Source organism: Anastrepha ludens, chromosome 6 (genome assembly GCF_028408465.1).
Source record: "Anastrepha ludens isolate Willacy chromosome 6, idAnaLude1.1, whole genome shotgun sequence".
NCBI lineage: Eukaryota > Metazoa > Arthropoda > Insecta > Diptera > Tephritidae > Anastrepha > Anastrepha ludens.
The window spans coordinates 56,380,076-56,407,202 of NC_071502.1; the positions used below are offsets into that span (position 1 = coordinate 56,380,076).

Here is a 27,127-nt window from a genome sequence, read left to right on the forward strand (position 1 = left end):
TTTAACTTTTAGTTAACTCCGTCTCATACCACTGAAATAAATAAATAATTGGCGCGCACACTTCTGTTAGGTGTTCGATCGAGCTTCTCCTCCTATTTGTGGCGTGCGTCTTGATGTTGTTCCACAAAGGGAGGGACATACAGTTTTAAGCCGACTCCCAATGGCAAAAGATTTTTATGAGGAGATTTTTCATGGCATAAATACACTCGGAGGTTTACCATAGGCAGCCGAGAGCCGACTGCTATTAAAACGCTTTTTCTGTCATTTTTGCTATTTCATGCACAGACATTCGAACCTACGCACAGCCGAATGATAGTCATGCACCAATCCATTCGGCTACGGTAGCCATCTCAACCCATTTAAATATCCAGTATTCTACCATCCTCCATGTTTTTTTAATAAATATGTGTGTTTTTCAAATGTTTGAATGTCATTGTGCGCACTTACGATGTAATCCTTAATCACAGCGCTTTACTGTCCATTTTCTATTGGCTCTTTGACTAGTCTTTTGGTAAGTGCCGAGCTATAATTTCTGCAAGAATTCCTATGCGATACCTGTTGGTTGTGGCAGGGTAAGAGAAATGCTACCCAGAGTGATCTAATTTCCAAGAAACCAGGCAGATCTTACCTAGATAGACATGTCTTTGCATGGAGCTACTAAATGGCAGGAAGAAACCGCCAACGCACTTCGAAGAACTCGGCCAAGATCACTAAGTCGGTTACTGCGCCAATCAGTAATATAAAGATTAATTTCACCGCTTCGTCGCTGAAAGTCAGGAAGTGACAGTATACGTTACACATAGTTCACACTGTCATGTAGTCTCAAATCATTTATCAAAAACAAAGGCTTTTGTTTCTTTTATTGCCAAATTATTTTCCTATTGGGTTGTAAATTTGAGATAGCGCGCTTGGTTCCCGACAGCCGGAAGGAGACACTTTCTTCAATCCGTATGGTAGCCTGTTGAATCAGCATATATGTACTATTCTCTGAATCGTGGGGTCATACTCGTAGCTTAAACAGCTTATGGACTTGTTGTATCTGTTGTTTCCCCACTTTTAGGTATGTGCATCTTGTCGAACGTATATGTCAAGTGCCCCCGATGAGTCCCGTTTGAGCTCTCATGAGCATGCTTCAACTGTCAATGCCTATACCAACGTTTTGGCTCTTGGCGAGGCTGTTTAATCATCGACATGGGTAGTTGTTGTCCAGGAATATAGCTAGCATATGATGGCATCAGCTTCTATGAGTTTTGTGATCTTCCACCACCGGAGATTTAAATATACAGTGCGTAGCCACACCGCCCTATTGTTTTGCCCCCAAACCAGACTGGAGCGTTTTTGCTGCTGCGGTGGTTTGTTCAGAATAGCAGACTTCATAGCGTAAAGCAGCTCTTTGAGTCATGGAGTAAGGGGAGGAGTCCTATCCTTGGCACATTTTCCAACTTTATCTGACTACTTGTTGTCTGGTGACGCGGGCGCTGTAGAATTTATAGCGCTTCCTTCCCATTCAAGAGAGTTCCGTAGTAGAAGTACTCGACTTTTTAGATTGTGGAGGTCATATTAGATATTTGAACTAAAGTCCCAATGGGTCATAGGTAGGTAGGTAGGTAGGTGAAATGGTTGAAGTACCACTCTGGCCCTCTCCAAGTAGCACTTAAGCGCGGTTTTGATATCATTATGAGACCTCCAGCCAGAGCTGTTGATATAGTTGAGAAGATTGATGGGCTTTTGGTTCGAGCACTGCCCCAGGCTGTCGAAGAAAGGAGCACGCAGTGTCCTTAATCGTCTAGCTGCCAAACCCGGACATTTACAGAGAAAATGCTCAACAGCCTTCTTTTCTGAAATGTGGGGACAGCTTCTGCAAGGGGTTAAATGGTAAACCTAAATTTTCCGCCTATACCTATCGTCCAAAGAGCGGAAAGGGTTTTCGAAATATATTGTATATATGATAGATACACCCTTTTTGGGAGTTTGGTCGAGCTCCTCCTCCTATTGGTAGTGTGCATCCAATTATAGATATTTTTATGAGGAGCTTTTTCATGGCAGAAATACACTCGGAGGTTTGACATTGCCTGCCGAGGGGCGAGTGCTATTAAACATTTTTCTTTACTTTGATATTTCACGGAGACTCGAACCTACGTTCTCTCCGAATTCCGAATGGTATTCACGCACCAACCTATTCGGCTATGGCGGAAAGAGCGCATTTTTTCGGCGCTTTCCTGAGAAATAAGTTGTGCAGTTCCCCTTTAACAACAGTCAGGGTGATACCGATAACCGGGTATGAGGTCCCTGAGACCAGTTCAGTCCCCTTCCAGCCAAGCTCATCACCAATCTCATTTCCCTCTATGTTCCTATGTCCTGGAACCCCGATCTGAGAAATGTTACCTACATCCCAAGAGATTTGATTTCCTCCTTACAGCGTTTTACTTGTTTGGTTCTGCACCATGCCGCCGTCAGAGCCTTGATCGTGGCTTGACTATCGGAGAAAATGTTAATATCTCCCTTACTCCCAAGTTTTCTAAGCATTTTGCATGCCTGCTGGATCGCAAAGACTTCTGCCTGAAAAATACTAGCAGTAATCAACAATTAACAAGAATTAGATAAATTGGCTGATTTAGAGGAAACCCCTGCTCCGAATCCTTACTCCATCTTGAAGCCGTCAATGAAGACAGAGGTGCAAGCTTCGGTACAGATATTCGCTTCGATCCAATATCGCCTGATTGGAAAGATTGCTGTAGCATGACCCTCAAACTCCAATTTGCCGATGAATCATAAATTCAAAGAACGGCATGACACACGGCTTTTAACAGTGTGAAATAAAATAATGTTTTGGTGAGTTTACTATTTTTGTTTTTTGTAATTTTGTCTATTTTCAATTACTTACATACTTTAAAAAGTGGAAAAGGTTTTTCAAGGCTTTTATATTTATACTCGTAATACTGGTTATTTAATATTTTTGTTTAACAAGAAGGCATACATACTTGTATATGAGTTTTCTAGCCAAGGCGCTTAAAAGTAGACTATAATTTTATTGTTTTTCGCCGTCACATTACCTATTATCCTTAACTTTGCTAATGAAATTCCCAATAAATAAAAATCAAATAAAAATAAACAAAAACAAAAGCAGTCAAAAACTACCAACAAAAATCTGATATCAATTGTATATAAGCGATATTAAAATATCGATTAATAAGTAACTATTTCAATAAAAAATCTATATCAGTGACGAAATGGTGCAGCTTTAATGGAATTTTCAAAGAAATCAAAATACATATTATGTAAACAAATAATTTACCATATTAAAATAAAATACATGCATGGTAAATACATACACATACATATACATACATTTATATGCATTAGAAGGTACATATACATATACCTATGTGCGCATATATACATATGGTACGTGTGTATGCGTATTAAAAAACCATTTAAAAAGAGACAGATATTTAATTTAATAAATAAAAGTCCATAAATAAATAATTACTTATAGGAAATAAATAATAAATTTAATTAATAAACGTATGTGTTATGAAGGCAGCAAGCACTTGCATACGTATGCATAAGCTTTACCACATCCATTCTATGTTATTTTCCATAAATTTTGAGGAGGTTAAAAACCTATAATGGAGGTACTTATACAAGTATGGTATATTAGTAGCTATATTAGGATGACCCCCCAAAAAAATGTATTTCTTTATGCTACCCGCTAAATTTTTTCTATGGCCAAAAAATGAGACTCCAATTTTTTACCTTTTTTTATTTCATATTTACGCCAGCGGCTTGAAAATTATCACTGGATTTTAATAGGAAAAAATACACTTTTCCGTAAATTTTGTATGAAACGTTTACATATCGGTATTACTTAGTCTCCCCTTTTGATTTCCCTTCACAAATGTCCAAAAACGAATACCCTTTTGGGATCTTGAAAATTTCCCGAAATTAAGAATATATTAGTTTGGGGAAAAAGAACCATTATTTTCTCGGTAGATACATAGCTGTAGTGATCGATTTCTCGTAAAGTATCGATTAAACAATTACAATTTTATGCTCGTTGTCAAGGTGACATTTCACACTACTAAAGTTCTTTGCTGCTTTTTGTTTGTGCCATTCGGTTGTGAGTTGCAGGGTGTTAACAATAGAAAACTCGGTACATTTTACAGTTTTTCTTTGATAAAGACGAAAATGCCAGGTAGACCGCTGAAATTGTCAATGGTGTTTATGGGGCCGACACTATAACAGCTAATTACGTGCCAATTTGTCGATTCCGTTCAGGCATTTTTAACGTTAAAGAAAATGTAGATAAAATTACAGGAACAATCGAAGTTGACCGGCATGTTAGTTCGTAGCGCAAAAATAATGGATCTCTTTTCCCCCAACCTAATATTAATAAAAATTAAAAAAAAAATCTTTTTTTTATTATTTTTTTTTATTATTTTTTTGTATTATTTTTTTGTTTGCCTAAAATGTTTTTAATGGCAACATGCAATATTATATTTTATGCTATTTTTAAATGTGTTTTAAACAAACTATTCTGAATATTTAATAATTTTTTTATTTGAACTAGAAAGTTTTATTTTTTTTTTCAAAGTACCTATAAAAAATAGATTAAATGTGTTTTTGACCATAGAACAAATTTAGGTGGTAGTATCGAGAAAAAAAAAATGTTTGTAGTATTTCCATCGAGCTTCAACTGCAATTTACATTTAAATACAGTTAAATAGTGTGCATATTTTTATGCGCGATTTCCACTTTCAAAACGAAGTTTACCCAAAACACGGGGACGAACAAAAAATGTTATACTAAACATTCATTCGGTTTTAGACTTTACGGATGGAAAATTAATTTTTCCCTTATTTAGAGCAATAATAGGGTGGGTAATTTCAAGGGCCGATATTGATTTTGAGTAAAATACAATTTTTTTAGGAAATTATTATCATTTCTCTTTATTATGATAATATTGGCTCAATTACGTGTGGAACCGAATATCGGCCCAATGGCCGCCGCAGCCTCGGTGGTACACCTCCAACCGATGGTCCAAATTTTCGATGACGCTGAGGCATAATTGAGGTTCTATGCCGTTAATGTGCCGAATTATATCATCCTTTAGCTCTGGAATTGTTACTGGCTTATCGACGTACACCTTTTCTTTCAAATAACCCCAAAGAAAGAAGTCCAACGGTGTCAAATCACATGATCTTGGCGGCCAATTCACATCGCCGCGACATGAGATTATTCGGCCATCAAATTTTTCGCGCAAAAGAGCCATTGTTTCGTTAGCTGTGTGACAAGTGACACCGCCCTGTTGAAACCACATATCGTCCACATCCATATCTTCCAATTTGGGCCATAAAGAGTTCGTTATCATCTCACGATTATTTACAGTAACTGCCTGACCGGCCTCATTTTGGAAAAAATACGGCCCAATGGGCGACATCATAAACCGCACCAAACAGTCACTCTTTGTGGGTGCATTGGTTTTTCCGCAATCACTCTTGGATTACCATTCGCCCAAAAACGGCAATTCTGCTTATTGACGAATCCACTGAGGTGAAAATGTGCCTCATCACTGAAGATGATTTTCTTCACGAAGTGCGCGATATGCATTTTGATTTGAACGCCCGTTTTCATAATAAGCCTGAATAACTTTAACGCGTTGCTCGATTGTGTACCTTTCCATAGTTCAAATTGAGTTAGTCTGAAATTGAAAAATGGCAAATGAAGTGCAGAAAAAAATTTGACGTTTAGGTGTGGTTCACATTCAACATCGGCCCTTGAAATTTAACCACCCTTTATATGTATTGCTCAATAACTGAAATGCATACTCTCACTATTTGGAAATAGAAAATCTAAAAAACCCAAACATATGCCCTCTTTTATAGTAAAATAGAGATAGCACTCTTGTCAGCAAATATGAAGTTTAAAAATAAATCAGTTGTTGGAATTAACTTTATTCCGATTGGAGCTGTTAATATTTCTCAAACTTAACAAAGTTCTTTGCTGTAGCCAAGCATTCGGTGGAAATATGCTATTGCGTTATTCCATATGTTTCATTGATTTTCTAGTTTACATTATTTGATAAGTAATCCTCCTTATAAAGAAAGATTGACTTAAAAAGAGTTTTGAAATCAGTCTTCGATCCAGAGGAAAAAAATTGCATTTGTTGTGATTTTTTTCCAGCGGGGCAATGAAATAAATCCAAATTCTGAAAATTTTCTTTATTTAAAATGTCGTAAAGGTAATATCAAATAAAATAGCGGCTAATTTGCTTTTCGTCAACAAATACTTTTATTTTTTGTTGAATGTTACGCGGGCAGGCTAATCACACCCGCAATTTTTCATTTATAGTGAACCAACAGTTTTTTCACTTACAAATATGAATAACTACAAGTACAGTATATTTATTTGGTATATCGAATATTTCAAAAAAAGACTCGTTAAAAAATTAGAAATGTTTAAAAAAGTGCGGAAAATTGTTTGTGAAAAAAAAAATTAATAATATGGGTATCGAAAAAAAAACCATCCACACTTCTATGCTGAATATTATTGAGAATAAGCAGGTAAAATTTTAGGTCAATTGGTTAAGATTTATTCCCGTAATGAGTTCGAACGGCTTGAAAAATATAATCTCAAGAAATTGCGTTTAGAGTTTTCACCAAGTTTTGAAATACGAGTATTTATACATTATTTCTTACCTAATCCTTTTGGTATCTCGTTTATGAGGAATTATGCCCACTTTTGAGATAATAAATCGATTTTTGGAAATTTCTAGGCTAGTTAAGGTAACTCCTTAGTTTGAGGTGACTCCCGATGAGCTATTATAAATAAAATATTAAACTAAATATATTACATGAATTATTATAAATATATTAGAGTAGACCGAACATTTTTTCTTTATGATCGAATTCTAATAGTGCGTAAAAGTTGCACTCTTAGCCTAATAAAATGTGTGCCAAATTTCAGCCCAATCGAACGATATCTTCTGTCGCCAGCAGACGCCTCAAATTAAGAAATTTCAGTTTAAATTCTGAATAATTTTAAAATTTTTTGAAAATAATTAACAATTTTTTGAAAATACTACGAGTATTTGTTATCATACAAGATATTGTTTCGTATAAAAGCATTTAATTATAATCTTTTATTAAAAGTTTATATGACGACGATGGCATTAACCAAATTTTCCCTAAGACAAACGTTTAATTGCCAATTGTATGGAAGTCCTAAAGATTTGCCAGATCATCAACTACCAAGTTATGAAGATGTAATGAGATGTTGTTTTTTTCAAAGACGGGGACCGGACAAGTTGCCAATGCGTCCCGACTTTTTGATATTTCAGCTTGTAAGTGTCAAGATTTGACAACTTGCTCATGTCCAAGAGAAAAAAGAGTGCCTCAAAAAAAGCAAGCTTTTCTGTCAGACCAAAGAGGTGCTCGTATAAGCCGTATCGGAATAGTGGACATACCTGAAACAAAGAAACTTATAGAAAGACAATGACGCTGCGATGAGACGACCAAGCAAATTACTAATAAAAATTTCTGTGGCCCAGAAAACTATCCCTTTTGCTCTAAGTTCGGCTGCAATGTATCGGAAGTGAATGATGGTTCAAGTATGCGGAAGTGGCGCTCGGGATGGATTCATTCGGTGTACTTTAGCATCTCGTCAAACTATGCCTCAGTTTGACAACAAAGCATAATACTCCCTCTGATTTGATAAAATGAACTATTGCTTTACGTTTAAAAAACGCAGAGTTTCTTGAAATACTTATTATATTAATATATAATTATTTATCAATATTACAAAATGTGGACAAAAAGAAAAAACTTTGGTAAACATGAAATCAATTATTGCTTTAAAACCGCAGGGTTTTCTTAAAATACCTTTTATTTTATTATTTTTTACAATATTACAAAACATGAAAAAAAGAACGAAACCAGTTAAAAAAAAAATAATAATACAAATTAAAAACACAAAATTAAATACAAAAAAAAAAAACAAATAGGAACCCAAAGTGCAGCAACCTCCACGTGGTGGATTCTGTGCTACAAAAATATTTATATTTATATCGTATTTTGGCAATAAAAAGTAGGCAAAAAGTTGCACAATCAATAACTTTTTATTATTATTTTATAGTGTACAGGTGCTTAATCTTGGATAAATTTTATGTCTAATTAGTTTATAGTCCTTATTTTTGGTATGAAATGTGCTCCGGAATGTATACATAGAGAAAAAATATCCTGAAAAAATAAAATTTTTCAGAATATCAACTGAAATTTCAATATTTGAGGCCTCTGCTGGCGACAGAAGATATCGTTCGATTGGGCTGAAACTTGGCACACACTTTATTAGTCTAACAGTGCAACTTTTACGCACTATTAGAATTCGATCCTAAAACAAAAATTTTTTTTCGGCCCACTCTATTATATATACATATGTATATATATATAAATGGCGCTTACACCATTTTTGGAAGGAGGAGCTCTCCTATTTGTAGCGTGCGTTTTGATGTTGTTTCACAAATGGAGGGACCTACAGTTTTAAGCCGACTCCGAACGGCAGATATTTTTTATGAGGAGCTTTTTCATGGCAGAAATACACTCGGAGGTTTACCATTGCCTGCCGAGGGGCGACCGCTATTAGAAAAAACATTTTACTAATTTTTGGTGTTTCACGGAGATTTGAACCTGCGTTCTCCGAATTCCGAGTGGTAGTCACGCACCAACCCATTCGGCTACGGCCGCCGTATATTAAATATACACTGCGTTAAATAACTATAGCGCAGGAACTCATTGACAGGTTTTGACACCTTATTTGTCTCTCAGTTAGTTGAAAGAAAAAAATCTATGAAATTACAGTTAAACTTGATACAAAAATCATATACATTCAAGTTGTAGAAATTAAAAAGAATGCATCAAACTTTCATCCAAATTACATTATTTTTTTTACTGAGGGCGTTAAGCATTTTCTTCCACTGTCGTCAATTTTTAAACGATGCATTTGGCATATGGTGAAAAAAAGTACTTAAGTCTATGTAATTTTCTTGAGCTATACCAAATAAAATACTTGCTATGTATTTTTCAAAGATGTATGGATATTTTGTGTGATATTTTGACTGTCTATTCGGATGAATTTTTCTGCCTTAAAAAGCAGTAAGTTAATGCTTTGCATTCAGAAAGTGCTAGGTTGAAATTGCTTCTTTTATCAAAAAGCTAACATTTTTAATTCCAAAATACACTTATATATGTACATATGCATGTGCATACAATACGGGCAAGCCTACAAACATAGTCCATACAAATATTTAGATAATATGTATATATGTACTTATGTACTTAGTGTTGTTAGTGGTAGTATTGTAGTCTAGGGATATTGTATTTAGTTTTTAGAATTTATTTGAAATGTAATAAAAGGCATTTTTGAAAACATATTTCATATGCAAGCATACACCATTCGACACATACATGCAGACATAAGTAAGCATACATTTGTTTATGTATTGTATATATGTATGTGTTTGAGTGTGTGTGCAGGTTTGCTATGAAATAGAACACCACAGTAGGAGTTAACATTAATTATAATAAAAACGAAAAGAAATAAACAACTTTAGCATAAATATTAGAGAAGAAACATATATACATACATACAAGCATATATACAGCTATTTACAACATATATATTTAGTTATAGGAAAATGTTAAGTCAAATATGTAGAAAGAAATAGCTAAAGCAAAAACATAGGTTCACACATAGCATACGAAAATGTATAGTGATAGAAAGAATTACACATTTAGAAAAAATAAAACTTAAAAAATTATATACTTTTATAGTTAATATTTTATGCATTTGATGCATTGAGCTTTGCAGCCTTTTTACATAATTTCAAAAATTTCACAAATAAACAGAATACATCAACCCAAATTGACATCCATCAGAAAGATTCTAGCTTCAAAAAAAAGAGAATTTCCTATGTATCTAGCTTCGAAGCTCTTACTATTGTACAATTAAATTGAAAGCAAACCCAGTTTCCCAAAGAGTTAAAAATTTTCAAAACTTAAAAATTTAAGGTTAAATTAATTTCACTATAATGTAATGAGCTTTGAAACTTTTATCATGTACGGTGAAGCTTTTACTAAAACTAAATTGGAAACAAACTAAGTTCTCAACCATTTTTCAAAGAGTTATAAGTTTCAACAGAAAGTAGTTTGCTTTAGTGTGTAATGAATTTTGAAATTTTCATTGCGTATTTCGAAACTTTCATTAATCCTATGTAAATATACTGGAAGTTATTTATAGCAATGACAGACGGCGGCGTTAATCCAGATTACAACGTCAATCATTAAAATTGTAGTGCGACAGACGATTTTTGCGCGAATTAGGGAACAGCTGATTTGTTTACGGGATAATTTTTTCAGTAAAAGATGGGCAAAATTAAGTGAAATAACAGAGAACAAATTCGTATATTAACTGCCCTGATACTAAAAAAAAAATTATTTATTTAAAAAAAATCTCAATAGCAATTTCTCAAACTGTTCCGAAATATCAAAACAATTAATGTAAATTCGAACATGTTGATGCAAACTAGCATTGCATTCAGTCTTACTTGTTCTTCTTTTTTAAAGTTTGATTATTTTTCATACACGCCGTTATTCGGTAGTGCTGCCATCGCAAATTTACCTAATCCGCTTGATGGCAATTAAGTAGTTGATCTAGTAGTTAATCCAGATTAGTTGCTCTTAATTTTTGAGATAATTCCGAATTAATTCCTGACATAATACCGATTAACGCCACCGTCTGTCTATTCTATTAGGCTCATTAACTTTAAGTCACTTAAAAGTTTTCGGAAAAAGAAGGTTACTTACAATAAGCTTTAATTTACGAAGCTTTCACTAATATTCTATTGCAATGGAATGAGATTTATAAACTTAGCTCAAAGAGGTGAAAGAAATTTGTTTGACGAGTATATAACTTTGACCCTCTTTTCGTAAATTTCAAAGCTCTAACTAGAATTCAATTGAAAACAAATCTGATTTACAAACCTCTATTCTTCTTCTTATTGTTGGAAATATGAATATTTAGCTTTGTGTTTGAAATGATCATACGAAAGCTTCGAAAGCTTTACCATTAAAAAATCGAAAATATTCAAAATGTTAATGCTTATTCTATAGAAAAAAGAGTAAAACGAATAATGAAATAAGTTGCGTAGTCCGAGCTTTTTTTATGTTAAAAGCTCTTAATTTTTTAACTGTTCGCGTGGCATAGTAGCAGTTATCAATAACAGTACATAAAAAAGTCATTTGACAAGCTTTCAATTAAATTAAATGCATAAAAAATATTAAAAATAAATTTATCGTATATTGTGGATAACAAAACGAAAAAAAATAATAATGCTAGAAGTAAACAAATATCTTAGCATTCCAAAAAATATATTTAAATAAATTCAAGCAGGCTTTTATTTGAGAAATTTTGTATTGCCTTGAGCTAAAATATTGAAAAAATTAGTCAAAATACATAATTAATACCAAATTTAGCAAAAATTGTTTAACCAAAAATTGTATTATACTTTAAATAAAGCAACAAAACAACGTCCTATTTAACTGGGAGTTTTTTTTTTTTTTTGTTTTTTGAGCTTGCACATATATAAAACCTGTTTTCAAAAACAAATCTGCACAAACGCTGCAGTGAAAAAACTTAGTACATCTAAAGTGAAATGCTCACGAGCTCACGGCATAAAAGTTGCGAATCATACATATGTATGTATATGCACATCAACATTTTAAAATTGGCGAGCCCTTTGGTGAGAGTAGCACGAAAAACATTTAATCACTCGAAATGTGTATCCATTGTAAATTCCGATTAAAGGGCAAAGCACCAAATATAATGAATTCAAAATCATGAATAAGCTTTCACTTAAACTTTGAAAACCCAATATTGCACAAAAGCTTTCACTGCTCAAACGCTTGCCACATTTGTTGAGACAGTTTTTGTCACAGTTGAAAACTGTTTTAGAAATCAATTTTCCTTTTATCAAATTACCAAAACGGAAAAGAATGTGCTTGTTTATACGGATGCTAGTTGTATATTTTATTCATTCAGCGCGCTTTTTTGACTTTTATAACTGGAAAACGCGATTTCATGTCCAAATATGTATATATAATACATATAATTATTCTTAATTAGCATTAAATAGTATGACAATTAGGGAAATAAATACTTAAAAATTCCATATATACTAATAAGTATATACATATGCATTTACAGTTAATGTAAACAAATATACATCTGCTTATGTTGAATAAAATTTCATGCAACTTAGAAATTTAGTACAACACGAAATATTCGATGGAAAAACTAGCTTAATTACAAATCATTTTTTGCAGCTTTTGATTTTAACTTTAAAGTACTTAGAATAAGAAATTTGGTAATTGAATCAAATTGTTTTGGCACAACTCATGGCTTATGGTTTTTGTAAATGTAAGCAATGGTCCAATATTGACTAGTGTGTAATATTGTTTACTTTTGCTGTATAGATGAATAATTTATTTAATTTTATAATTGTTAACTTGTTTATGTAATTTTAAATGTTAATAAACTAAATGAAATTAAATACATATGTATGCATAATACATACATAGATGTATAGCAATAAATAGTGCGCATACTTTCTGCGCTGCATTTTTTGATGAAAAAACATGTGTAAGTATTCTTTTGACTTTTTAGTGCGCATATCATAAACGTATGTATGTATGTATGAACATCCGGTTAAATATCTGTAAACTCTGTGCCATATTCATTTCTTAAAGCCAGTTGTACATAGGGTCCCATCAAACTGATAAATGTAAGTACACGATTTCGACTGATTCCGGCTTGTGCTAACAACTCGGCTGTGCGACAGGGATGTATTGAAATATACGGTTTACGCAAAACCGGATGATCCAACTGTGTCATAATACTTAGCATGTCTGCATTGGTTGGCTGGCTGGCATTGCCGCCGTAGCCCCTAAAGATGTGCCAGGCATCTTCAAGATTCACTAAGCTACCATCTAAGTGGCAAATAAATCATATGACAAATAATTTGAGATTGTCAAACACCATTCTTTGCAAAGAAAACATACTAACCGCTGCGGTAGATACGAAAATACAGTACAGGAACTTGATATGATATACTGTATATGATGTGGTATTCAACTTTTAATAGTTCGTTGGTTGGCGGAGTCGGAACTGAACTTTCATCTTTCACAACATAATCACTTTCTTCCAAAGTATCTTTAGAGCTTTTTATATCAGCACTGTTTGGTATTTTTTGTTGGTATGTGAGATATGTGTTGCCCTCTTCGTCATCCTACAATATGAACAATTTTTTATAGGTTTAACAATAAGTAAATACATATTACCTTTTTATATAAACTCCAAACATCACCCAGACACTCTGAGATTTTTTGAAACTCTGCAGCTTCTTGTAGGAATTCCTCCCAAGTTAATGTGACAGTGGACATTTTCGACTTATGTATAGATATTGCGAATATAGTATTCTCTTCATGTGATTATTTAATGTGGAAAGCAACTAAAATTAAAGAAAAAATACTTGAGCTACACAAAGCTGAAAATGAATTTTCAAGTGGTTATTTGCAATTTAAAATAATCATTAATTAATTACAAAAATAAAATAAAGCAAAACCAAACAGAACAAAATAAAAAATATTGAATAAAATTAAAAAGGAATTTGTATTAATATATATTAAAATAAATAAAAAGTAAAATAAAATAAATACAATTAAAATTAAATTAGAGCAAAGTCCAATTGAACAAAGTAAAAAATATATATAAGTAAAATAAAATAAATATAACACAAAGAAAACAACAAGTAACAATAAGAATAATTTCAGGCTTACAATTTTAATTATAAGTTTCAGTTTGTAATAATAATAATAATAATTTCAGATTCAAAATATTTTAGACTAAACCAAACAAAAATGTAGAGAAAAATGCTACAAGGCGAATCTATTAAAGGTGGTATCGGTAAATCAGCTGATTTGCTTTTTTTCTTTCGCCGTGTCCATGTGGCTGTCAGCCCAGAATCAAACAAAGCAAATTCATGTTTTGTTTCTATTTCGCCAATGATTTGTTTGACAGTCGAACGTGCAAAACATTGTTGTTGGTCTAGTGACACCCCCTTTAATGCATGGGCCTTGAAATGTTGCCTAATTTAGCCTTTTAGTCGCCTTCTACGACAAGCAGGCCACACTGTGAGCATATTCTATGGTGTTCAAATGACACATCCCTGCTCACAGGGACTATAGTTGCTTTACTCTCGTCCATACACACTACTTTAATACTAAATGATAATTAGAAAAAATAATTTAACTATAAATTTAAAAAATATATTTTAGCCCTTGATCAAGTCAACTAATCCAAATACCCACCGCTCCAAAAAATATACACATTTTATTAAATTTACAAGTCATATTTCCAACATTTATTTACTTAAATTGCTGCTATAATTGTCATCGATATTCTGTTCTTTAGACGATATGTTTTAAACATAGTTTAAAATCTATTTCAAGCGTAACGAAATACAAATAAATAATATTAACACTAGAACTAAAACTTATACAAAAGGTAGTGAAAATGCAAAATACAGAGCAAGTTTTATAATAAAATACATTTGTCAATAAATCGCAGCTGGTAGCGGTAGCAACTCAAACGCGTGTAGTAGCAGCAGCAGCTTCACTGGATTTGCATTAGTTAAGAGTACCTGAAGCGATCATAATATGTAACCGTGTGACATTAGCATATACTACGAATAGTATAATTTATGTTTATTTCTATATTTATGTAATTTTAGCCCCTGTATCTTCTCAACAGTAATTATGTGCATACTCTATACAAAAGTATTCACCACCATTGGTACATATAAAAAGCTCTTTCTTTATTAGTTGTTGTTCCATTACTCCGGCACTTCTTCGTCTTGCACATTTTCCGTTCTGCGTATCTGTACTACCGTTACCATCGCGGCTTTGTCATCGAATTTACATGTAACAGTTACTTCACTTAATTGAAACGTAAATATCTGTGAACCGTATTTAGTACGAAGATATACGGAACGGGGATCTGCCTCCAATATATCTATAATACACTGTCGGTGCACTTGTAACTCTTGTAATTGTGACTCAGCACGTTCGTTGAAGCAAACTTTCAAGCGGTGACTTCCTGCCACCCAGTTGGGTACCTTGACAGCACTCAATGGTGGCGAAGCATTGTTTACAATATTAGGCGGTGTTGAAATATGATGATTGCCAACACCGACAACAGCGTCATCACTACTACTATTACTGCCACCCGTTGCCCCTGCTGCCAACAGCTCCAGCTCTGATTCTTCACCATCCGGGTCCTGTCGAGAATCATAAAAATCCAATGTTTCTAGTGGTCCAACAGATACACGACCTGTACAGTGTATATTATGATAACTTATTAAAATTTGCCTCAATTTTAACATACACAAAAATATATATACCCGAGTCTAAGGGCAGTACTGGCGAATCATAAAAAGGAATGTATGGTTTAATATCCAATAACGGTGTGCCATCAACCATGTCCGTTCCAAAAAACGTAATCGACGCGCCATCCACTTTTTCAATTTCCACCAAAGATAAGCCTATAGGGCAGGGTCGATGTGGAGAGCGGGTTGAGAATACGCCCACACGCTCACCACCTAAACGTGGCGGTGCGACCTTGGCCTTCGGATGTGCATTATTTTTGTGAAAGTGGTAAATTAGCCACATGTGGGAATATTCCTCTAATCCCTCCAGCGCGTGCTCTGGATTAGTGAATGTATCAGTGTTCAACTCAACAATACCTCGCAAGCGACCACCCACACTTGACTGCCTCGGTACAGCACGCTTTTCGGGAAATGCAGTGCGTATTATGCCAATTTGCTGCCAACGCACACCTCCGCACGCCTCCGCATTAGAATCCTAGAATGATTAACGATTAAAACATTTTTTTATACAATTACATTAATAGGCATCTGCATGAATTCAAAGGGGAATGTGTAGTTGTAGTTGAATGCAAGTTATTGTATGTAGGCTCATTCCCAATCTCATTCATGTGCTGAAACCGCTTCAAGTAAAATTGCAAATATCATTTACTTCACTCTGCTGATTTTGCTTGGGCGAAACATTGCTGTTTCTTGTGTTTTCCTCTGCAGTTTGTCGACGGCAGCCCTCGCAACGAAATTCTCGCAGCAAACGTGCCACACCATCAATATCTTTCCGCTGCACATGCTGCAAATTTCGCACTTGTTGTCTGTAAATTGATAAAGGCAATGAAACATATAAATTTACCAGTGGTACGTTTTTTAATCCTACCTTAATTTGTTGATTTCATTGCGTGCGATGGTCAATTGATTTTGCAGCGCTAATACTTCGTTCTCCAACATTCTTTCTTCAGTTTGTTATTTTCCTAATATGTTTTCGCACAAACAATACATCTACCTTTGTCAATAAACACCAATTATACAAGTGGTCGACAATAACATACGAGAAATGAAAATAATTTATTTTTCTGCGATTTTTTAGACTGACAACATAAACAGAAAAAACTTTTGCACGAAGCACTTTGCCGGCCGACAGGGTTGCAAAGCAAAGCAATGAAAGATAGTTAATAGACATTTTTTTGTACTTACAATAACACCACCGCCAAAAACACCCTTTAATATGGCCGTCAAGTGTACAATACATTTTACGAAATTAAAAATTATTTTTAAACCGTTAAAAAATATTACAAATCTTGAATATGTATTTTATTTTACTTTTTGTTAATTTCCTTAATATATTTCGATTAAAATCGAATACCATAGTTAACCAATATAAAACCATTTCTAATTCGATTGTGAGGAGTGCCCTAGCTTTTACATTATTATCACTATTTTGATTACCTCAAGAGTCCATCAATCGCATTCACCAGTCAGTCTGAAACAATAACTTAACTGCATAGGCCCACTTGGATGAACATTGAACTTTGAAAGAAAATTGAGAAAGCAAGTTCAGAAATTCTTTAATTAAAAAAATGAGAATTAACGGGTAAGTGCAATATATTTCAAGTACGTATCTACAAAAAATTCATAAATAAGCTTCGATTTGTTTTAGGAAATTGCGTGGAAAGACAATATTCATAACCGGTGCCTCTAGAGGTATTGGCAAAGCAATAGCCCTAAAGGCAGCACGTGATGGAGCGAACATTGTCATAGCAGCAAAAACAGCGGATCCTCATCCGAAATTAGCAGGCACAATTTACAGTGCGGCAAAAGAAAGTAAATGCCCACAAAATGTTTAGTTTAGATAGAAAATAAGATAATTAATCAATTTACTCCAAATGCAGTTGAACGTGAAGGTGGCAGAGCGTTAGCATGTGTTGTGGATGTGCGAGACGAACAGCAAGTACGCAAGGCTGTTCAGGCAGCTGTAGATAAATTCGGAGGTATTGACATTTTAATTAACAATGCCAGTGCAATTTCCCTAACTCCAACACTTGAAACGGATATGAAGCGCTACGACTTGATGCACAACATCAATACGAGAGGCACATTTTTGGTGTAAGTGATTAGCAGATGTAATTTGTTTTTTTAAGTATATATTAATTCATTATATTTCTGCTCCTGTAGATCGAAGGCATGTATACCACACCTGTTGAAGAGCAAACATGGGCACATTTTAAACATTTCACCGCCACTCGTCATGGCGCCACATTGGTTTGGTAATCATGTTGCTTATACCATGGCCAAATACGGCATGTCAATGTGTGTACTCGGTATGGCTGAGGAGTTCAGGGACAAAGGCTTAGCGGTGAATGCATTATGGCCACGCACCACCATCTACACGGATGCAGTGAAAATGTTACAAGGAGAAGGAGCTGTTCAATATTCGCGCACACCTGAAATAATGGCCGATGCAGCGTATGCAATACTTTGTCGAGATCCAAGTTCTTGTACAGGAAATTTCTTTATCGATGAAGAGGTGCTAATTGAAGAAGGCGTGAATGAATTGAAACGTTATGCATGCTTCCCCGAAAATGCCGACAAACTGATATCAGATTTTTTTCTCCCTGAGAAATATGTTTCGAAGCTATAAGATTTATACAAATATCTTCGTGTATCCAAAATTTGTATATATATTTTAAAAAGTCCGGTGGTATTGTATATTTTATAACTATTTTTATAAGAGTAAATCATTTCTTTTTTTGTTAAAGTTGTGTTTGTTTTTTTCAATTATACACAGCATAACAAGTTTTCCAAAGCGTTTTGATTCGTAACTTTCCAGAACAGTATACCCATCAGTCGTAAAAATTACTTAGTGACCCACTTACCCGTGGCGCTTTGGTGGAAGAAAAAAAGAAATTCAAAATCCCAACTCGTATTCCAATCTTGTTTCCCTTCTCTCGTTGGTTTCTAAAGCTCCCAATTCCTATTTTCGTTCTTGAGGTGTGGCTTGGGGCGCATAACTATAGACGATGATCGCTAATTCATTCTTTAAGACCTCGTTTTCTAGATATCGAGATTGTGAGCGAAAGGATATGAATTTTATTCAATTTTATTTTATTTTTATTATTTTATGTACCACGATGTACTCTTACATTCTTTTGTATGTATTACTATGAACGTGAAATCTAAATTGGTATATCATCATTCGTTAACTTTAGCTCCGCACTTTGTACTTTTTGCAACAACAAATTTATCAATTGCTTATGTACATATATGCACAAGATCAGTTGAATTTGATACACTGTTGAGAGTGGAAGATACATTTATAGAAAGCAGTATGCAGAACGTTGGGTAAAAAAACATTTGCAAATGCCAGGCATAAAGTTTTAGTAATTAATTGCATATACTTAGAACATTACGTGGAAAAACACTCTTTATTACTGGAGCATCTCGGGGAATCGGTAAGGCGATTGCATTGAAAGCTGCGCGAGACGGTGCGAATATTGTAGTAGCTGCAAAAACAGCTGATCCACACCCGAAACTACCAGGAACTATTTATACATCCGCAGAAGAAAGTAGAAAATTGCTAAATGCTAATTGCTAAACAGTATTTTACATTTTTTAATACCACAAATATGTAGTTGAAAAAGCTGGTGGTAAGGCATTGGCATGCGTTGTTGACGTACGCGATGAGACACAAGTGCGATCAGCGGTGCAGCAAGCAGTGCAGAAATTCGGCGGAATTGATATTTTGGTTAACAATGCCAGCGCAATATCACTGACGTCAACATTGAAAACCGACATGAAACGATACGATCTAATGAATGGAATTAACAGTAGGGGCACATTTTTAGTGTGAGAAAATAAGTGAGAACTGATTAACACAAATTTAACAAAATTTTTTCTATAGTTCTAAAGAATGCCTGCCTTATATATTAAAGAGTAATCATGGACATATTTTAAATATTTCCCCACCCCTTACACTAAACCCACGTTGGTTTGGATCAAATGTTGCCTATACTATAGCCAAATATGGTATGTCAATGTGTGTACTGGGTATGGCTGAAGAGTTCAAGGCACAAGGGGTAGCTGTGAATGCACTATGGCCACGCACGACTATTCACACGGCCGCGATTGAGATGTTACGCGGTGCCGAGGGAGCTAAATATTCTCGTAAACCTGAGGTAATGGCGGATGCCGCATATGTAATACTTTGCCGTGATCCGCGCACATGCACTGGTAACTTCTTCATCGATGAGGAATTACTTACTGATGTCGGAGTAAATGATTTCAAACACTACGCCTGCTATCCAGAGAATGCAGGTCAGCTAGAATTGGACGGATTTTTGCCGGATAAATACTACAAGTCCATGCTATAATTATTATCTTATTCGTGTCGTGTTTTATGTAAACATACATATGTATCTAGTAAAGAAGTTTCCTTCAAGCAATAAACTGTTAATAGTATTGACCAAAAGAAGTAAAAAAATGTATTGATAAACATGGGTGCACAAACTAACGGTTTTTAATATTCTATAGTATGTTAAGCGGGAAGTATACTACTCAAGCGGTTTGTCAAACTAGGTTTTCAAAAATTTTCGTTTGATCAAGCTACTTGAGTAGCATATCAGTGGTTAACCAGGTTTGATAAGCCGTTTGTATTACATACATAGATAGTAATTTTGTACAATAGCCGTTCGACACTCGTATGAAGAGAAATAAGAAGTTTTATCCAAAACTGTTAGTTTACTGACCCTTGCTTGCTAATAATTTTTGGTTTATACTGTTATCTCCTTAAACCTTTTATATTCTTTTTTCATCACCCTGAATCACCTGTAAAGATACGATTCTTGAAATGGAGGTTAATAAAAATACGAGCATAAAATGCCTTGAAGTGTTTTACAAGTGATGTAGAAAAATAATGAAAATAAATTGAACGAAAAAATAACAAATAATGCAGTTCTACAAAGGGCACAACCCACGGAATATATAGTATTTGAAGTGCAATAAAACGGAGAAAAATTGCATGTTTTAGTCTTAAAACGATACAAAGGAGAACCGAAGGTCGCTGAGGGGTGAAAAGAAGGAAAATGCCATGGGTGGACCACATTAAAAAATGGACTGACCTGAAAACAATAACCGAACTCATGGAATCAGATAGCTACAAACAAATGATCCACGGTATAATAAATAGTACACGGGCATGAGCTACAATTCATTTTATTTATTTAATCATTAAGTATGTACCAAGAAATATAGAATAAGTACTCAATTCGCCTTGAGTATGTCGATGCATATTGTACTGAATTTCTTACGTTTTTATCCAAATAAAACGTTTCACATTAATTCCTCTGATTTCGATCACTGCATTGTTAAATAAAGGTAAAACTAATGGCAACACAACTTCCTTTAGTGAATCACATTATTACTTTTCCTGCTTCAAACGCTTAACTTATCGCTGAATACCAAGAACGATAGAGAAGAAGATTCCGCCTTTCGAATTCGCCGTGTCGTAAGAGTCCATCAATAAGCAAACAAAAGGAAGGGGAATTACTTGTTTTTCAAGAAGAAGAGTAGGCGAAAGCAATGGAAACCAGCAAACACAAGAAATTTTACACACGCACATATACTTTCTAGCCACGGCGTCATGCAGCTCTGCTTATATACAAACGCTTAATAACTATCCAAGGTGGATTTATTAAGGTGACAGCATTCACCCAGCTGAATTTTTCGCCGTAGGTATGGCTTACGTCAAAATGATATGCTTTGCTTGTATGTATTGGTATGTTTACATTCGTATGTTTACATTTGCTTGCTGATTTGGACGTGATGGTTGGACCAAACGCAACAACAAATACATGTAGGGTTTTACTTATATGTGTTTGCTGTCACCTGTAATAAATTCGCCTTGATAACTATCGTAATTTCTAGATTTGACAACTCGTATCTTCTGGCGAGATTTGTCTCGCCACCTAGTGACAAGGTATTGTTACCAGTAGTTTCGCTACAATATACACCCTATTGCGAATGCCGGCTGGCAGTTGATTAGATTCTTGTATTGAATCGATTCTATTGGTCGACAACATCTCACCGATTCCCACAGTTGCATCGATAATCGATAATTGCTTAAAAGTAAATATCTACTGCTAGCCGACATTCGCAATAGGAGTGAAATGGTTTTCGCCGGCATGTGCTGTACTTCACTCTTCCGTCCAGATATTCGAACATCAAATTGCCACGGTCTTGCATGTGCCAAAAATGGAAATCGTCATTTTCCCATTTCGAAATCGCGATGCACCAATTACGTGAAATTAATTTAAAAAAATTCAAAAAGCCCTAGAAATGCAATCGTTCCTTATATTTGTTGCTGCAGTTTGAAAATGGCTATTATTTACATCCAGAATCATCTGGCAACCAAGAGGTTCGATTTAAGAACTAGGTAACAACCGCTTTATACTAAATAGGCTTAAAGTAAAATAATCATGGCTTAGTTCACAGCTTTCATGACAATATTTTAATCACGTGTCCCAAACTCGTAATTTTTCCTTCTTTTGTTTGTTTTGTATTGCGAACTGACCTGACGTCAGACTTGTCAAAATCGCGGAAAATAAAGTAACTGTTTTTTAATTTTTAATGGCACCACCATTGGTACTCAATTCGCCTTGATTGCCTACTACAGTGTCATGTACCTAATTTGGTGCAAGTGCAAATTTGGTAAATACAAAAAGAAGTTCCACATTGTTATATGGCAACTTTATTATAGGTTGGAATGACTGGTTGATTGTCAAATGTGAACAAATATCATTGAAAGAAGAAGAGCTAGAATTTACAATTTGCTGGTCATCCGTGGAATTTTGTTTCATCTAGGTAATTTTGCAAATTTAAATCTTTCTTCGTATTAAAACAAGTATAATACGTGGAACAACATACTATTTATAAAATTTTGCAGTTATTTAATTTGTGTGCGGAATTGAAAGATGTCGCGTGGTAGTTCAGCCGGCTTTGACAGACATATTACTATTTTTTCGCCTGAGGGTCGTCTCTACCAAGTGGGTAAGATGAAAATTTCGAGTTTGAACTAATAAATACACCTATTTAGCCTACCTCATTATCTGTGTTAACTAAATCTCTATACCTTTAGAGTATGCCTTCAAGTCTATTGATCATGAAGGTCTTACATCGGTGGCGTTGAAAGGCAAAGACTGCGCGGTAGTAGCCACACAAAAAAAAGTTGCGGAGAAGCTAATTGATCCGGAAACTGTAACACACTTATTTCGTATCACTAAAAATATTGGCTGTGTTATGACAGGGCGCATATGTAAATATATAAACTAAAACATTCAAATGATCATCTTTATTAATCTCTGTTCTAACATTGTAGCTGATAGCCGTTCCCAAGTGCAAAAAGCTCGCTACGAAGCTGCAAACTTCCGTTACAAATTCGGCTATGATATACCCGTAGATGTTTTATGTCGCCGTATAGCAGATGTTAATCAAGTGTATACCCAGAATGCGGAAATGCGCCCGCTAGCATGCAGTGAGTGTTACTAAGTTTAAAACTATACAGGCAAAGTCTTCATGAAGTTTACAATTAATTTTAGGTATGGTGCTTATTGCTTACGATGATGAGTTGGGACCTGCTGTCTATAAGACCGACCCTGCTGGCTATTATTGTGGCCTAAAAGCCGTGGCTATCGGTGTTAAACAACAAGATGCCAGAAGTTATTTGGAGAAAAAATACAAAAGTGATTTATCAACGGAGAAGGCAATACAATTAGCTATTACATGTTTGTGCCAAGTTTTGCAAGTCGACTTCAAGCCAAATGGTATTGAAATTGGAATTGTCACCAAGGACTCTCCACAATTTACAGTGTTAGATGAAAAAGAAATTGAGGATCACTTGACAAAGATAGCAGAGAAGGATTAATTTAGCTGAAGTGAATTTGTACTTTTCATAAGATTTTAATTTTTGGTTGATTTGGCGAAGTCAACTTTTGATTGCTAGCCAAAAATAAAATGCGCTATAATGAGGAAAATACATAAAATTTTATCATTTTATTAAAAATATCACCGAGCAAAAGCTACGAAACTCAAGTGTAATAGAAATTAAAATTCATCACACTAGTGAGTGTGTGTAGGTAAAATATATATTTATATAATCCCAACTGCATTAAATAAAAAGAGTTCAGTTGTGGCACCCCATCAAGCTCTTATAAACATACCGTAACAACACAATACTTACCCGGATGGTTGTTGTAGCAGTTGCTGAACTACCTCTTTTGGACAATGTGAAATCCAAGCAAATAACCAATGACGGAGCTAACAAGTCTTTAAAAAATCACCAGTTGGGTAAATAAAAAATTGGATATGCATTTGAATGATTATGTTTGTATGGGTTTTATATTTTACTCCATAAAGCATCAATCAAAAATTAATGTAAGCACAAAGTTATTTGTTTAATTTTTCTTATGAATATGTAGTTGTTATGGTATGGCTCTGCTACTTTAAAGACAAAAAAGGGGGACAAATATTAAACACTAACAAAGATTAACATCAATTCAACGATCATTTACAAAAAATGAAAAGCTAATAAATCAATAACATTTAGTCATAAACTTTGCCACCATAACGCGCCACAAATGCAGCCACATCGAATTTACGTTGGCAACCTTTATAGTTCATATAACCTACTTTACCAAATATTGGTCTCGAGCGGTAGGCGTGGTCATGTAAACCACCAATTGCTCCCATGCAACCTGAAACAATAAATCGTACCCGATTAACGCGTATGGAGAATGCTTTGTTGTTTTTGAACATTTGTATGTACATTCTTGAAAACTAAATTAAAAGCTCACCTACATAGCCGCTTGGATCCCGCCCATCCAAACTGTATTTGTCGTTTAAGTAGATAGCAAATTCTAAAGCTAGTTCTGGTGTAGAACTCCATTCCAATATCTTTTTTGCCCAATACACACGCAGAAAGCTATGCATTTTGCCTTCACGCATCAGCTGTATTTGTGCTGCATTCCAGAGATCATCGTGAGTGCGCGCCTCTTCGAGTTCGGATAGAGTATAGGAAGGATTGCGTTCGTCCGCGCGGTGGTCATCAAGTGTTTTATATGCCCAAGCATACAAACCTTTTAGATTGTCGTAATTTTTATTGTAATAGCAGAAATTGTCCGCCAATTCACGACGAATGATAGCTTCCTCGTAAAACGCCTCTACAGATGCTTTATAATTAGCAGTGTGGCGCATTACTTCGAGTACGCAACGCTGTGTTGAAATTTGGCCTAAAAACCAACCCAGGACAAGAAGAAAATTTAAATATATTTATGATGTATTTTTTTTTAACCAGATATACCAAAGTGAAGCCAAGGCGATAGTCCGGACAGTGCATTTACAGTTGGGTTATTACGTTTCTCACTATATATGGGTAAACGAGTCGCACAAAAGCTTTGTAGTTGTGCACATCCCGCTGTATAACCCGGCAGGGCCCATTCAACTGCATCCACCGAATGGTCGGACTGTAAAGATGCAAGAACCAACTCCCAATCTACAGGAGTTTCGCTGCTATCCATTTCATTCTTGTTGTACAGATGTTGTATTACTGGAGGAAATTCAGTGAGGTACTCCTCTAATCTCGGGTAAATTCTACGCCGCATAAAATACGGTACAAATTCTTGCTTGTCGGATGTTACCCATAATGGTACCACGTTGTGCGCATCTACTTGGGTAAAAGGAACATCAGCTGGCAGTGCCAATTTTACCTTTTCTACCCGCAACTGTGCCTCCCGTAATGGGTCAAAATCACACACAATCGCACTGATATTGCGCAAGCGCACCATTTTTGGCAAACACTCGTCAACTGGTCCCAAACACAAATGGAAGGGAATGCATATTTGGCGACATTCGCGTTCTACTTCTTCCAAACCGCCCAGTAAGAATTTGTAATAACGGAGTGTAATGTGCGGTGAACTTGGTTCAAGGCAAAATACAATCAGAAGTGGTAGTTCAAATTTAAGCGCCAAACGCTGAGCGAACAGTAGCGCCCAATTATCTTGCACGCGTGCGTCCCGCGACATCCAATAGAGTATACCCCCGCAACGCGATTCACTTACTTTATTTTCTGAACTGAGTACACGAACGCGTTTTTTGTTAAAGTGAAATTCGGAAATGCTTCTCCCTGCGGTCAAACGACGTCGTTGGAGATACTGTTTCGAGATGACGTGCGATGTTTTTTTACCACTTTCATTGTTGGTGGAATAGTTTAATGCATCGACGAAATCTGCCTCATATTTTTCACTTCTTTTGTGAAATGGTGCCTTTGCACTTTTGGAATTGTTTTTATTGGTAGATTTGACCTTCATGGTAAAACGTAATTTTCTGATATTGACTTTGTACTAAAATTGCGGAAAAAGATTTTTTCACTAGCTTCTAGGCTTTCAAAAAATGGATTAATTAAAATTATGCTGATAAATTTATAAACAATTAAACAAAACTAAAAAATTTAGCCAAATTAATAAATTCGAATTTCATATGAATTTGAGTGCGCGGTCACCTACATACATATTTCACAATTACAGTCCGGTTCACTTGATTAGAAGCAATAATTTTTATGGAAGAAAATGTTTTAATAAAATTTGATCTAGCTTCTGCTAATTCAAGTGAAGACTGCACTTTGCTCGAAAATAAACATGCATCAAAATAATATCCCATGTAACGGTATTTCGCAGCAGTAAAACTTCAGTAGTTGTAATATTATGCTTGATTTATGGGTTCACTTGAATAGAGGCACTCAATTTGCCTAAATTATTTGCGCATTAAAGCTATGAAAAAGGATCTTTTTTAAGCAATTATTATGTTTGGTTGAAAACTTCTTAATTCTAATAAAGTGGGAAGGCAACAAGGCTTAATAGATCGCTCAAAAGGTCAAATCGATATCTGCATGGAGCACATGACTTGGAGTTTTGCTACAAATAATGATCCCGGTGAATGGAAAAAGAAGTTCAATTTTAATTGGACGGATGGATACAATTATTATTCTCATGTCTTAAGAAAGGAGAAAAGTATTTCAGTCAACATCACCCCCGTGAAAGTGGTGTTATGGTATAAGGAGCAGTATAGTACTATGGCGCGTTCGAATTGAAAATTGTAGACTACAAAATGACGGAAAACAGCTTTAAAACTCTTTTGGAATCATCTTTTCCCGAGATTCGTGAAACATTTGGACCTATTAATTGGATCTATCAACAGGATAATACACCTTACACACTTGAAGAGTGATCAAAGTTTGGGTTGTGTCCCAAAACGTTGAAATTTTAGCATGGCAACCGTATTTCCCCAGATCTGGACACTATTGAAAATCTATTGGAATGGCTTGCTCGTAAAGTTTATGAGAATGCGCAACAGTTTTGAGACAAATGTGCTTTAATTCGAATCATAAAAACGTCCAGGCCTGAAATTTCATTAGGCTATCAGGAGCATATGTACAAATCCATTAATCAACGTGGTACGTTAAAATTCAAACAATTCTCTCACAATAATTCCTCTGAGTTCAATCACTGGATTGTCGAATAAAAGTCACAAACTAAAGGCAACACCACTTGCTTTACTTTATTTTCAACAATTCACTGCTTTACTTTACATGTATAC

General features: G+C 34.9%; 6 protein-coding genes across 16 annotated transcripts; 3 read left to right on the forward strand and 3 right to left on the reverse strand.

Moving 5' to 3' along the window:
- Positions 1-12,066: 12,066 nt before the first annotated feature.
- Positions 12,067-19,835, reverse strand: LOC128868935 (ubiquitin-like-conjugating enzyme ATG10). 3 transcript variants are annotated; one of them, XM_054111563.1, is made up of 4 exons: positions 19,746-19,835; positions 13,392-13,561; positions 13,117-13,339; positions 12,067-13,040 (listed from the first exon to the last, which is right to left on the reverse strand). In XM_054111563.1, the coding sequence occupies exons 2-4, from the start codon at positions 13,491-13,493 to the stop codon at positions 12,760-12,762; spliced, it is 606 nt and encodes a 201-aa protein (XP_053967538.1). In that variant the 5' UTR covers positions 13,494-13,561; positions 19,746-19,835; the 3' UTR covers positions 12,067-12,759. The 3 variants fall into 3 exon arrangements, with proteins under 3 accessions (XP_053967538.1, XP_053967540.1, XP_053967539.1); XM_054111565.1 differs by lacking the exon at positions 19,746-19,835 and adding an exon at positions 18,361-18,437; XM_054111564.1 differs by lacking the exon at positions 19,746-19,835 and adding an exon at positions 16,934-17,014.
- LOC128868932 (uncharacterized) lies at positions 14,458-19,983 on the reverse strand. Of its 3 annotated transcripts, none has more exons than XM_054111560.1 (6): positions 19,893-19,983; positions 16,934-17,014; positions 16,365-16,490; positions 16,146-16,302; positions 15,512-15,971; positions 14,458-15,441 (listed from the first exon to the last, which is right to left on the reverse strand). In XM_054111560.1, exons 3-6 carry the CDS (start codon positions 16,433-16,435, stop codon positions 14,945-14,947), a joined length of 1,185 nt encoding a protein of 394 aa, XP_053967535.1. In that variant the 5' UTR covers positions 16,436-16,490; positions 16,934-17,014; positions 19,893-19,983; the 3' UTR covers positions 14,458-14,944. The 3 variants fall into 3 exon arrangements, with proteins under 3 accessions (XP_053967535.1, XP_053967533.1, XP_053967534.1); XM_054111558.1 differs by lacking the exon at positions 19,893-19,983 and adding an exon at positions 18,361-18,450; XM_054111559.1 differs by lacking the exons at positions 16,934-17,014; positions 19,893-19,983 and adding an exon at positions 19,746-19,834.
- Positions 16,935-18,244, forward strand: LOC128868934 (hydroxysteroid dehydrogenase-like protein 2). Its single transcript, XM_054111562.1, has 4 exons — positions 16,935-17,078; positions 17,145-17,308; positions 17,377-17,590; positions 17,660-18,244. Exons 1-4 carry the CDS (start codon positions 17,065-17,067, stop codon positions 18,123-18,125), a joined length of 858 nt encoding a protein of 285 aa, XP_053967537.1. The 5' UTR covers positions 16,935-17,064; the 3' UTR covers positions 18,126-18,244.
- On the forward strand, positions 18,733-19,854 carry LOC128868933 (hydroxysteroid dehydrogenase-like protein 2). Its single transcript, XM_054111561.1, has 4 exons — positions 18,733-18,826; positions 18,887-19,050; positions 19,117-19,330; positions 19,386-19,854. Exons 1-4 carry the CDS (start codon positions 18,813-18,815, stop codon positions 19,852-19,854), a joined length of 861 nt encoding a protein of 286 aa, XP_053967536.1. The 5' UTR covers positions 18,733-18,812.
- Positions 19,984-22,235: 2,252 nt separating the features above from the next.
- LOC128866998 (proteasome subunit alpha type-6) lies at positions 22,236-23,511 on the forward strand. 2 transcript variants are annotated; one of them, XM_054108087.1, is made up of 5 exons: positions 22,236-22,342; positions 22,425-22,528; positions 22,617-22,793; positions 22,857-23,012; positions 23,077-23,511. In XM_054108087.1, the coding sequence occupies exons 2-5, from the start codon at positions 22,453-22,455 to the stop codon at positions 23,400-23,402; spliced, it is 735 nt and encodes a 244-aa protein (XP_053964062.1). In that variant the 5' UTR covers positions 22,236-22,342; positions 22,425-22,452; the 3' UTR covers positions 23,403-23,511. The 2 variants fall into 2 exon arrangements, with proteins under 2 accessions (XP_053964062.1, XP_053964063.1); XM_054108088.1 differs by having other exon boundaries at positions 22,294-22,528.
- A 345-nt stretch (positions 23,512-23,856) lies between these two features.
- On the reverse strand, positions 23,857-26,184 carry LOC128866996 (deoxyribodipyrimidine photo-lyase-like). Of its 6 annotated transcripts, none has more exons than XM_054108080.1 (4): positions 26,042-26,184; positions 24,837-25,875; positions 24,331-24,765; positions 23,857-24,231 (listed from the first exon to the last, which is right to left on the reverse strand). In XM_054108080.1, the coding sequence occupies exons 2-4, from the start codon at positions 25,840-25,842 to the stop codon at positions 24,080-24,082; spliced, it is 1,593 nt and encodes a 530-aa protein (XP_053964055.1). In that variant the 5' UTR covers positions 25,843-25,875; positions 26,042-26,184; the 3' UTR covers positions 23,857-24,079. The 6 variants fall into 6 exon arrangements, with proteins under 6 accessions (XP_053964055.1, XP_053964059.1, XP_053964058.1 ...); XM_054108084.1 differs by having other exon boundaries at positions 24,837-25,909; XM_054108083.1 differs by having other exon boundaries at positions 24,837-25,914.
- Positions 26,185-27,127: the final 943 nt, after the last annotated feature.

What these genes read in the sequence shown, in the direction of transcription:
- LOC128868935 (XM_054111563.1), bottom strand. Translation starts at nt 13,493, where the DNA reads ATGTCCACTGTCACATTAACTTGGGAGGAATTCCTACAAGAAGCTGCA. An exon ending in TTTGGAGTTTATATAAAAAG is followed by an intron (nt 13,340 to 13,391) that starts GTAATATGTATT and finishes TTCATATTGTAG; the next exon opens with GATGACGAAGAGGGCAACAC. An exon ending in TTTTCGTATCTACCGCAGCG is followed by an intron (nt 13,041 to 13,116) that starts GTTAGTATGTTT and finishes TTTGCCACTTAG; the next exon opens with ATGGTAGCTTAGTGAATCTT.
- LOC128868932 (XM_054111560.1), bottom strand. Translation starts at nt 16,435, where the DNA reads ATGTTGGAGAACGAAGTATTAGCGCTGCAAAATCAATTGACCATCGCA. An exon ending in AGCAAAATCAGCAGAGTGAA is followed by an intron (nt 15,972 to 16,145) that starts GTAAATGATATT and finishes TAATCATTCTAG; the next exon opens with GATTCTAATGCGGAGGCGTG. An exon ending in AGTACTGCCCTTAGACTCGG is followed by an intron (nt 15,442 to 15,511) that starts GTATATATATTT and finishes TACACTGTACAG; the next exon opens with GTCGTGTATCTGTTGGACCA.
- LOC128868934 (XM_054111562.1), top strand. An exon ending in TTACAGTGCGGCAAAAGAAA is followed by an intron (nt 17,309 to 17,376) that starts GTAAATGCCCAC and finishes CTCCAAATGCAG; the next exon opens with TTGAACGTGAAGGTGGCAGA. An exon ending in ACGAGAGGCACATTTTTGGT is followed by an intron (nt 17,591 to 17,659) that starts GTAAGTGATTAG and finishes CTGCTCCTGTAG; the next exon opens with ATCGAAGGCATGTATACCAC.
- LOC128868933 (XM_054111561.1), top strand. An exon ending in TTATACATCCGCAGAAGAAA is followed by an intron (nt 19,051 to 19,116) that starts GTAGAAAATTGC and finishes ACAAATATGTAG; the next exon opens with TTGAAAAAGCTGGTGGTAAG. An exon ending in AGTAGGGGCACATTTTTAGT is followed by an intron (nt 19,331 to 19,385) that starts GTGAGAAAATAA and finishes TTTTTTCTATAG; the next exon opens with TTCTAAAGAATGCCTGCCTT.
- LOC128866998 (XM_054108087.1), top strand. Translation starts at nt 22,453, where the DNA reads ATGTCGCGTGGTAGTTCAGCCGGCTTTGACAGACATATTACTATTTTT. An exon ending in GGGTCGTCTCTACCAAGTGG is followed by an intron (nt 22,529 to 22,616) that starts GTAAGATGAAAA and finishes CTATACCTTTAG; the next exon opens with AGTATGCCTTCAAGTCTATT. An exon ending in TGTTATGACAGGGCGCATAT is followed by an intron (nt 22,794 to 22,856) that starts GTAAATATATAA and finishes CTAACATTGTAG; the next exon opens with CTGATAGCCGTTCCCAAGTG.
- LOC128866996 (XM_054108082.1), bottom strand. An exon ending in ATCGCCTTGGCTTCACTTTG is followed by an intron (nt 24,766 to 24,836) that starts GTATATCTGGTT and finishes GTTGGTTTTTAG; the next exon opens with GCCAAATTTCAACACAGCGT. An exon ending in GGATCCAAGCGGCTATGTAG is followed by an intron (nt 24,232 to 24,330) that starts GTGAGCTTTTAA and finishes TTATTGTTTCAG; the next exon opens with GTTGCATGGGAGCAATTGGT.